Source organism: Lipophrys pholis, assembly GCF_963383615.2.
Source record: "Lipophrys pholis genome assembly, chromosome: 10".
NCBI classification, from domain to species: domain Eukaryota; kingdom Metazoa; phylum Chordata; class Actinopteri; order Blenniiformes; family Blenniidae; genus Lipophrys; species Lipophrys pholis.
Window position 1 is genome coordinate 28,975,068 of NC_137640.1, and position 11,553 is coordinate 28,986,620.

Here is an 11,553-nt window from a genome sequence, read left to right on the forward strand (position 1 = left end):
ACCATCTACCTATGTTTTTGTATTATTTCTTGTAAAAAGGAAAATGAAAATGAAATAATTTAGATTCTTCCACCTTCGGCATCCCCCCATGATGCCCTCTGACCAGACGGGTCCATTGAGAGCTACAGTTCTTCTCCCCACAACAAGAGGGCGTGAGAGGGTGAGAAAATACAGAAGTCATGTTGCGTTGCTCATGGCCGTGATTAACTTCAGGGTGAAGATTTGGATTTCAGTTATTTAGAACTTTTCCACCACTGGTGCGGCCCTAAAGTGCTTTACACTGTGAATCACGTTCACACACACATTCACGCACCAATGTGCCATGCAAGGTGCTCAAACCATCCACTGGAGATAGTTTGGGGTTCGATGTCTTACTCAAGAGAACTTTGATGTGTGGGCAGATAGGGAATTGAACCTGCAACCTTCCGATTGGGAGATGACTGCTCTACCAACTGAGACACAGCTGGTAATTGTTAAATATAAAATAAAGATGTGATCGATACAACATAAAATACAAAACAAAATTTGGAAAAAAGTGAAGAAGAAGAAGAAGAAGAAGAAGAATAAAATGGAATGAAAGTGATTTCACACTTTTCACACTTGTTAACTTTCAGGTCCTAATTCATCGTACTTGTTGATATTTTGATATGATTTGCAAAGATGTGAGAAGTAAGTATTTGCTCTTGTTTTGAAGTTCCACCTGATTGCTGTTCACAAACAAAAGGTTTCTAATTTCTCACCAAATATCAGTATTTTTTGCATCGAATAAACAATTCAATCCAATTCAACTTTATTTAAACAGCGCCAAACACAACAGTCATTTCAAGGCACTTTTCCAGAGAAAACCCAACAATGCCACATGAGCAAGCAGAGGAGACAAAATAAGAAATAAATTTAATACAGAAAGAAACCTGCAGAACCAGACTCAGAGGCGGCGGCTCTCTGCTGCTCTGGATGGGCGAGAGGACGGAGGAGAGAAAAGGACCCGACAGACCAACAAGGCAGAGATCCATTCAGGGAACCTTTACATGAAGTTTGAGAGCTACTCACACTATACACTGAATTACTCTCCAGAATCAAAATAATAATTCACAACATTTGAATGTCTCTCATCCAGATTGAATAAATAATTCATGTAGATAAAGACTTCTGTATGATGTGAAACCTTTTCTGATGTTCATTCATTAGTGCTGGAGCTGCTCTAGCCAAAGAGAAGCTCTTTGTTTGATCTTCTTGATAAAGTATATTTTCTATCTGCCACCATAAGCTCACCATGGATTCATTTCATTCTGCTTGACCTCTTCACCTCGTGTAAACCGGCGGGGGTCAAACTGGGAGCCCACCGGCGTTTGGAAAATAAACAAGTTTGCATTTATTCAGTTATATGACAAAACGGCTGAGTTTAAGTGTTTACATTAGATGTGTATCATCATGCATCTTGTTTGGTGACAAGCTGGTGAAAGAAAGTGTGAAACTGTGAGCTGAGACCTCATCCCGACCCGAGGACACAGAATCTTATCCTCAGAGAAAAGAAGCCCGTCACTCCAGAATATAGCAAAGAGACTGGATTTCACATATCACGTGTTACGAGGCTCCTTTAACTGTTTTGTGTAATAGTACATGTTGTGGTGTTGGTGGGGGTCACCGTGGTTCACTATGGTGAGACTATGGGATCCACTGGGTTCCTGTGTTGTGCCCCTACTTGTTGATCCTCTGGCCTTTTACACAAGCAGGTTGAGCTGCTGTGTTTCCCTCAGGGCGGCCACTTCCCTCTCTGCTGCATTTAACAGATCAATCTGGCTGCTCCGGGACGCTTGGGCAAACAAGAACTCTTTAACAACAGCCCACACTTCACTGTTTCCATGTAGGACACACACACACACACACACACACACACACACACACTGACTGCCTTCATTTTTATAAGAGCGGTCCTCCTACTTCAGGTGTGTCCTGGTTTAACCATTAAACCTTGGTCTAGTAAAGTTCTTCTGCTGACCCTTTAAATCTCAGAGCACTGGGACACTGAGCTCTTCACCTGATCTCTCTCTCCCTCTCTCTCTCTCCCTCTCTCTCTTCTCGCTCTCTTTCTGTCACTATCTCTACTCTGTGCTGTCTGAAGACATGTTGGGAAAAATCTTCCTCCTGCTCTGTTTGTCATCTGCTCTGGCAGAACAGCTCTGCAAAAGCGGTAAGTGAACCCTTCAGGTGATATTGCACACTGACATTTAATCCACTGGTATCCTCTGCTAACACGCCACCAGTTTGGCCTCTACTTCCTTGTTGAATCTCTAAATCAGTGTGGAATTCAGTTTGTAACCTCTTTCCTGGAACAGACTCAGAATAAACAGACTCTCACGTGTCTGCTTCACAGCAATGAGGTTTCATTACTTATTCACAACGATAGCAGACGTCCATGGTGATGAGACGTTCTCCTCACCAGACAGCATAAACAGGGTGACAAAGGAAACTCTTTTCTCACCATAAAAAGTTTGTGACTGAAGGAAGAACAGTCATTAATGTGTTCTTTTATTGATGAGGAAACAAGAGTGGAATTAATCGCACAGTTTCACAGATAATTACCTTAAACAGAATACATGGAATAAAACCAGATCTCGGGCTCAAGCACCAGTCTGTCCGGGAGGACCAGGCTTCAAATGGTCCAGAGCGCAGAGTACAGGAAATCATTGGTTTATAAGCATTTCTTTTACCCCTCCCTGCACATATGGTGTGGATATCACATGTTGTCTTCATCGAAACTGACGATATCTCGTGTTCTGTCCCGAGAAGTTTTAGACATCACAATCGTACATTCTTCAGACAAGCAGGATGTCACCTTGACATATGTTACAAACTGGTGTGTTTGTAGTTGCATCCTCCCATATATGGTCGTGTTATTAACAGTTCTGAGCAGAAGTGAGACAAGCTGATTGTACTGGTATGTAAGCTAGTGCGTTGATAACTCATAACACCTACTTCTTCCTTTATGACCAACTCCAACAACTTACTGTTAAGAAATCTTTCTGTCGGTTGTTCCACCAAACATTTACTTGCGTTTACACCGTTGTTACACAGTTTTGAAGTCGTATTTGTCTGTTGCCACAGTGTTGTTCCATGAATGATGTCACACTGATTAAACTTCAGTATGGTTTGTATTTGTAGACGCTCCAAACGGCTACAAGGTGCGGCTCAGCATCCAGAGCGCTTTGGGAAAGGATGCTGTACGTATGAACCCAAATATTTCTCTACACTTTCAGTTCCCTCAAAACATTGGCGAGAAAATGTGTTGGTCTGATGTGAAAGCCACTGAAACTCTATTCAAACAATTGCTTTTGGATTGTTGGTGTATATTTCAAACAATCCAGACGGACATCAGACTGGTCTCTATTACATCTACACGTGGACCACACACTTGGTTTTCTTTAATTGTTTTTTTTAAGAGCTTTCCTTTGTCGCTGACTCTTTAGGAAGTAAAGATGAAAATTATTTCACTTTCTGAAAGATGAAAATGTGTTTAATTGTGCACACATCGTCTTCTGCATCATTGCATTTGGGGAAAGTCAGAGACTTTAAAAAAAACCCACCACTCAGCTTGGAGTCTGTGTACAATTCAAAAGCTCGTGTTTGTAGAATTGGGTTGATACAGTTCACGTTGTATGAGTAAGCTGTTCTGCTGTGAGGCTCCAGTGACGCAGAGCCGCCACAGACAAACAGGCTCCAGTGTTTCAGGCCGACATGTTCAGGTTCTGAAGCAACAAGCTGCTGTTTTGACCGTGACGCTCCTGGAAAGGTCCTTCTTATCCTGGCAAACCAAACGTAATCCATGTTACAACAGTGACCTGCCCACATTTCACTGCAGATATTTAAGACCTTCTGAGTTGCATTACAAACAGGATCATGCAGTGTGGAGCTGCAGGAATCAAACATCAAGGAAGACGGGAAAAACACAAAGTTTGGGTCCTCAGCTCTCCAACACTTTTCCATTGTTATCAAAAGAAGAGTTGGTGCAACTCACTGGTAAACTGCTGCTGGCATCACATATCAGAATTAGTTTATTCTTTCCAAACCAAATGCATATTGTCATTTTCACAATTTGTATGAGTTATTAACTTATTTAAATGTGTATTAAAGATTATGATCAATTTGTGCATGGTTGCATTCTTTTATTCAGCCTTGCACGTGGTAAACACTTACTAACGCAGCTCAATAAATGCAGAGCATCTATTGTTTCTGACATTGCAGTATGTCTGGAATGAAAAAGAAAACTTCCTTTTCCGATCAACTTTGGCCTATGCAATGAGACAGCAACTGGACGGACATCATTTTGAGTAAGGCTTTTGTTTTTCCTGCTTGCTTTGACGGAATGCTCTCAACAACTGTAAAAGCATAAAAGCAAAACCTGTTAAAGTATAATGAGACGTGTGAGTCATACCGTGTGAAGGTGACGTGGTCTTTATTGTCTTGTCAAACTTCACCAGAGAATCAAACATCCAGATGTGCGAGGAGACTCTCAGAGTGTCATTCTGGTTCGTGGTGACCTGGCCTGACAACAATTCCACTACTGTGGAGAGAGGAGAGGTGGAGAAGGCCTTGAGGTATCACATCACACACGGGGTTACAAAAGTTCTACATTTGATCACATTTCAACCACACGTCTAAACGTGAATAATTGTGATTTTGTGATAGACCGACACGGCGTTCTGTATAATTTGAGAAGTGGAAGTAAAGTGACGCATGGTTTTCACTTTTATCTTTACAAAAGAAAAATTTTTAATTGTGGCATGCAAATTAATTAATGAATAAAATCTGGTGCAACCAGGAGCTAAACAGAGTCCACCTCTGTGCAGTCTAAGCTCAGTACAATCCAACAGTTCTGGGTTCTCAGACCTTCATCAGAGGACATTTGTGAACAAACACGCCATACGGTTCAGGGAAGAAGTTGTGGAGAAGTTTAACGTTAGACAACATCCCGGCTTTGAACGTCTCACACAGGTTGGTTGTGATGTGACAAAATGTAGGGAAGTTCAAGAGGCTTCAATAGTTTTGTGAGACACCGTCGAGAGACAATGTAGGTTTATTTGAAAGTATAAATTGTACTGGAAAATATAATAAGGTAGAGGAACGTACCACTCAGAACTGACAAGTGTATAACAGATTGTCACAATAAAGAAACGTGTCAACGTACAAAACATGGACTATTTATATTCCACCATTAAAAAAAGTTAGTGTTCACATTTGATTAAATAGTTACTCAGTTTAATTAAGGAGGGTAAATCTGTTTGCCGTTAATGAAATATAATACCGTGTGTGTACAGCACCCAGATAAAAGAGAACATACACAGCCATACTTGAACTGGATTGATTTTCACGACACCAACAAGCAGCCCTGTCTATTATTCATCCTTATCATTTGTAATTTAATCAGATCAGATATGTCTTGAACTATAGGAAGTAAACTCCCACAGTCCAGTGTGTGTGTGTGTGTGTGTGTGTGTGTGTGTGTGTGTGTGTGTGTGTGTGTGTGTGTGTGTGTGTGTGTTCCGCAAAGTGAGCTGGAATTGGCAGGCTGCTGGGTTGAGTTTAAATAAAATGGGTGGCTGAGGGAAAAAAAAGGTGTTTTTCAGTTTGAGTGAAATAAAAATCTCCTCAATACATAAATCCTCCGTTTGATTCAAGCTTCGATTAATTAATGTGAGAAATGAAGAATTCTCCCTGTATTCTTTCTTTCAGACTGTGAATAAGACGCTCAGAGATACAGTGCCACCTCGTGGCTGAAGAGGAGAACTTCACGGTTCTCAGTGATTCTGTTTCCTTTCTTTTAGACGCTCCAGGGCTCGCTTCAACAGCGTCTTCATGCTGACTGATCAAACTCTGGAGTTCGTGGGCATCCCGCCCACCCTGCCGACACCCGTCACCTACGGCACCGAGCCATGGCTGATTGTGTTCGCTGTGCTCATGTCTCTCATCTGCGTGTTCATCCTCCTGCTCACCCTGGTGTCCATAAGGAAGAAGATGTGAGCAAGATGAACAGATCAGATTCTTCTCATTATCATAATAATTATGAAAACATGATGTCTGATTTGTCTCTGGTGTGTCAAGGAATCAGAAGTCAGCGTTGCTGGAGCACGATGGACAAGACGCCGGGGGATTCACCCAGGTGTAAAGCTGAAGAGGATTTACAAATGAGGAAAGGATCAGCTGATCTAATAAGAAATGAAGAAATGAATAGCGCTGCACTATATTACAAATTAAAGTACCAGAAGAGTTAGGACATTAAATAGCTTGTAATTATCCATGGTCTCTGCTCCTGAGCATTGTTAGGAGAGGTCAGGGGTCAGCAGCCTGTCGCTCTGGAGACGCATGATGAAGATTTAAGTAATTAAAGAAAAAGAATGTTTGCACATATTTATTTGCTCCAAAAGACTGTGATCGCCCCTAAAACGACTTAAAACAGGTAAAACAATAAGGAAATATGAAAAGGAAAAACTAAACCTCCAGGAGAGTTGAAATGGCTTTAACATGTAAAATAAAATAAAAAAAGCTAAAATCACTTACATCAGCTAAAAGAGCTAAAATGACTTTAAAATGTGTAAAAATGACTAAGAATCCACCAGCGAGCACAACATAGACGACTGAAGCAGCTAAAAGAGAAAACACTGCAAAACATGGCAAGAAAAGTTCAAACTGTAATAAAGTCTTCACTGTTTTGAATTATTTATGTTTGTACAGCCTGACGTGTACATCGGAAGGTTTAAACATCATTTTAGCTCCAGAGGAGATTTATTTAGTGGGAAGTGGCTCTTTTAGTCATAAAGGTTGCAGATCTGTGGTCTGAACATTCAAGCTTTCCTTCAGGAAGCTGTGGTTGTGCAGGCCTGTCAGCTCCCAGTGAAAACATGAGCAGCAACGTGACAGAGGAAACATGGCCGTTATCTGGAGGGACGGGAAACACATCCCTTCTCTTAAAAGAACCAAGCGTTGTCCTCGTCACTTCTAAAATGCTCTGACAGTCTTGTTCAAGGAAGACCTGGTGGAGAGACGTGGTAAACATTCTGTTTTCACAACTTTGTTTCACCAAATTGAAAAAAGTCCTCTAATGCAGCATAAATGCAGCCAATCTTCTCAAAATAAATATTCAATATGAGGCTTTTGAACTATTTTCAAACTAATAAAGGCTTTAAAGGAGAGACAAACATTTCCAATCAGTTTTTTTATTGACAGTTTCACACAAGGCTTTCTGGAATACTTTAATCTATGTATGAAATCTATGTGTTGTTGTTTGAAGTTGATTGGATTTTAATTTATAATTGAATGATCATGGACTGGACATTTTAGAGTGCTCACTATGAGCCGCCTGAAAAAGGGAAAAATCTTTTAAATTCCAAAAGAGATTTGTTCCTTTGATTTCTGAAATGTATACTGACTAACTGGGTTTGGTGACAAATGAAATGTTTCAGTGTCTGTGATCCTCTGTGTCGGATTATTTCTTGAAGACAACAAAATAAAAGAGGCTTTTCTTTGTGTTCACGAGCAAGACGTGACGTCGGTGTGCTTTGTCTAGTGAACCCGAGCTGGTCTGGTACACGCCATTAGAATATCTATACCATCGTACTAAAACAAAGAAGTGAGCTCAGAAGTGAGATCATTTCAAACTACTTTCTCGAAATAACTCAGAGACACAAATGATTCATTCTGATTAAATGTTGATCACAACATAACAGATGCAGCCTCTGATTTCATGAACTCAAAAAGTCAAATAAAACACATTTTCTATAAACATGAGAAAATGTCGCACCAATCAGAAAGTCGTACCATAAACAACTGTGGAGGTTTAACTTCTTCACATCGTGTTTAACATCTTGACCTCACCAATGAGAAAGACTTTCAAAGAAATAGATTTTATGACCTTAAGTAAACTTTAGAACGACCTGAGAAACAAACTGCTTGAAAAAGTCCTGGTCATTTTGAAAACATCAGATGGAGCTACGGCTGGAAGAAACTACGACAAATACTTGCATCACTACAGTTAATCACTATTGTGTCGTTCTTGCACAATGTTTGAATTAGTTTTACTGATACCGAAATACAACTTATTACTAACTAATTTAACTGCTTTTAAAATCCAGTGTCACTAAATGGAAACGCAAAACTTCTGTGTGAGACGAATGAATGAATGAATTTATTTGGATTTTCCACATGTGCATACACAATAAAACATACAAATATATATTAATGATTTTGATGATGTGAAAAAAAACCCAAAGGATGACACAAAGAAATGATAGATAACTTATTTCTGTTGTGGCCTTCATAGAAAAATGAATAAAATGAATTTAAAAAAACATAAAAAATATGAAATAGTGGCATTATAGTGAAGAATTAAAAACTGAAAATTGTACAAAAGTACGTTATAACATAGATAAGAGCTTTAAATGAACATTGAGATGTTTTGGACACAGAAATACTTTGTACTTGTTTATTTTCAACAATGAGACTGATTCTTCAGTACATCTAGATAATCCCTCTGTGGTGTGGAAACGTACGCAGAAAGGCCAGTCGGTGAGTTTCCACCAGCTCACTCTGTGTTCATGCAGCCTGGCGACTCTTTGTACTGAAGTTTAACACTTTACTTTTAATCAGCTTTCAATCAACAAGAGGAAATTAGTTTGGATGCATCTGGGCACACGACGTCCCAGAATCCCAACTGCTGCTCTACAACTCCTCCAGAGTCCAGATGGTATCAGACTGAAGCTGAGCTGGAGCAGAAATGTGGCTCATTAAGATACAAGGCTCGTGACCTTTTTCCTCTTCCAGTCGATGGACACATATCATGTCCTCTGGTTTGTCTTCTCACTGCAGCAGGCTGAGGTTTTGGTGCAGAAAAACCTTTTTCTCTGAATAGATCATGAACATATTCATGTTTATGTTTGTTGGCCTGCAATACATCTCTCTCTCTCTCTCTCTCTCTCTCTCTCTCTCTCTCTCTCTCTCTCGCGCTCTGTTTCTCTGTCTCTCTCTCTGTTTCTCTGTCTCTTTCTCTCTCTCTCTCTCTGTCTCTCTGTCTGTCTCTCTCTCTCTCTCTCTCTCTCTCTCTTGCTCTATCCCCCTCTCTCTTTCTGTTTCTCTGTCTCTCTCTCTGTCTTTCTGTATTTCTCTCTCTCTCTCTGTTTCTGTCGCTTTCTCTCTCTGTTTCTCTGTCTCTGTCTCTGTCTCTGTCTCTGTCTCTGTCTCTCTCTGTCTCTCTCTCTCTCTCTCTCTCTCTCTCTCTCTCTCTCTCTCTCTCTCTCTCTCTCTCTCTCTCTCTCTCTCTCTCTCCTCCATACCTCAGAGTGACCTTCATCTGTCTCTATAGCTGTGGTTCCACCGCAGTAGGTGCTGGAGCGGGGTGGGAGTGTACGGTATGGTAAAGCGCACCCCACAGACAGTATGGTTATGTAGGGGGGTTGTGAAGGACGTGGGTATGTTTCGGGCGAAGAATGCGGAATCGGCTGGCAGTGGACCGCCGTCCGACTAAAAGCCTTGAGCCTCCTTTGTCCGTGACACAGCATAAAGTCTGTCATTGTGAACAGCAGCGTCCAGCTCCTGCTGAATCTCCTCCTCCTGTTACTGAGAGGAGCGTCTGCACCTCGTTGAAAGAGCGCTGTGCCGTTAAATTTTCAATAAATCCAGTTAACAAAACAACCAGTGAGCGTGAAGCGGCGTATGTAAACAACAGGAGGGTTCATAAGGTCATGAAATATTTCAATATTGGGGACAAGTCGAGAGTCCTGATCATCACGACCACTCAGCAGACGGCTGCGTTGTCGCTCCTCCATATGAGACTCGTTCCTCAGAGCTCGGTACCTCTACGAAAGGGTGACGTAAAATGTAACCGGCGGTTACGTTTTTTTCCGTTCACAACCTTTGTGCACGAAAACCAAACAGCGCGGTGGGACCACAGCTTATGTGTTGTACTGCCGCAGTGTTAACATAGATCAAACAGTCAGCCGAACTCTTTTGAGAGCCAGGAAAGATCGCAGCCTTGCTCTTTTAATGACTTCTTATAGCAAATGGCGCTTATATTTCAGAATTGCGGATTTCCTGTTGAGTTTTCGATATGTGTGTAAGAGACTTTTTTCTGCGTCTTTGGGTGTTACATATGTGTGCAGACTTTCGTAGCTCCAGGGGAAACGGGATCCTTGGGACGAATTTTTCAAATTTTCCAGGTGTCGCCGTTGAGCCATTTTTCAAGTCACTTGTGTGATTCCTCCAAATGATCAAATGTTTTGTCAGGCCTGATGACAAAGTGTCGCAAAAAGTTACGAATGTTTCGGCCCTCAAAAAAGCATTTTCTCATAATGAAAAAAGTATAAGAGTTAACAACAACAACAACAACAACAACAACAATAATAATAGTGCAGTCAGTGCACTATCATGTTTTTTTCACCTGCGATACAAACAATATTTAATGAAGCAGAATGTTTGAGGCCTATGGAGTGAAAACTTGAATTCTGAAGGATGTTAAGGCATTCCCTTTCTGTCCCTCTACTTTTCTATGTGAAAGTTTGCATAGCCCAAAGTAAACCAAAGTTTTTTGATAAATCGACTGATTGCTGATGTTTGACTTGGAGCTTTGCTTTTCACTGGATTTGCAACTCTGATGATGAAAAAGAAAGTGCAAACGAAGCACAATTCAAAGCTGCTGCACGTTAATAATTCAGGATTACTCAGACTGATGCATAATGAGTGCTTTGAAATCTGGTTTACATGTATGCTCACATGTTTGATATAAACTACATTATTTTGTCTATTTTGAAATAAGCATTTCGCACAGTCAGAGTCTTTGAACTACTCTGAAAACCACCTAATGCTGCAGTTTATATTTATTTAATCAAATTCAATAAGTCCAGTGCATGCTGGTTATCTTACTGCTGGAAGCAGCTTGAGGAGACCTTGATGTCTCATGCAAAAATATTTAACAAGGCCGATAATCCGGAGAGGGAATAAGCAAATAAAAGACACAAATGAACAGTAGGTTTTGCCACTTCAACTCTGAACTGATTCTTTCTTCCCCAGCAGCTCTTTCACATCTCTCACTTCAAAATCAACACTTCTGAATTGTACTTCATGAACGTGTGTGTCTGCAGTTTCTACAGCAGCTGGAGGGGAAAAGGTGCTAAAAAGTGTTTTTGTAGACATCAAATCTCCAGCTGGGTGGAGGAAAAGTCCCTCACATTCTGATATCTGACAAATGGCAAAATGCATCAGGGAAAAGAGAAAGAGTGAGAGAGAGAGAGACATTTAACACTTCTGAAAACACTCTTGAAAACAACAGGCCCTTGATACCAAAATGCTCCAATTTAGAAACTGTTAATGGTCATACATTTGGACTGAATGTGAGTTTACACACACACACACACACACACACACACACACACACACACACACACACACACACACACACACACACACACACCCCGTAACATACATCCAGTACTCAACATGGGGTGACGGTGGGGGGTTGGCGTCCTCTCAGTACTTCCTGCAGGGTTGTGTGAGGTGTGTGTGTGAAGG

The 11,553-nt window shown here is 40.9% G+C and overlaps 1 protein-coding gene across 1 annotated transcript; it reads left to right on the forward strand.

Annotated features, from left to right (window-relative positions):
* Positions 1-1,943: 1,943 nt before the first annotated feature.
* On the forward strand, positions 1,944-7,532 carry cltrn (collectrin, amino acid transport regulator). The gene is made up of 6 exons (XM_080472851.1): positions 1,944-2,191; positions 3,163-3,221; positions 4,243-4,328; positions 4,479-4,595; positions 5,823-6,014; positions 6,100-7,532. The coding sequence occupies exons 1-6, from the start codon at positions 2,125-2,127 to the stop codon at positions 6,161-6,163; spliced, it is 585 nt and encodes a 194-aa protein (XP_080328977.1). The 5' UTR covers positions 1,944-2,124; the 3' UTR covers positions 6,164-7,532.
* The last annotated feature ends 4,021 nt before the right edge of the window (positions 7,533-11,553 follow it).

What these genes read in the sequence shown, in the direction of transcription:
- cltrn (XM_080472851.1), top strand. Translation starts at nt 2,125, where the DNA reads ATGTTGGGAAAAATCTTCCTCCTGCTCTGTTTGTCATCTGCTCTGGCA. An exon ending in CTGGACGGACATCATTTTGA is followed by an intron (nt 4,329 to 4,478) that starts GTAAGGCTTTTG and finishes AAACTTCACCAG; the next exon opens with AGAATCAAACATCCAGATGT. An exon ending in GTGTCCATAAGGAAGAAGAT is followed by an intron (nt 6,015 to 6,099) that starts GTGAGCAAGATG and finishes TGGTGTGTCAAG; the next exon opens with GAATCAGAAGTCAGCGTTGC.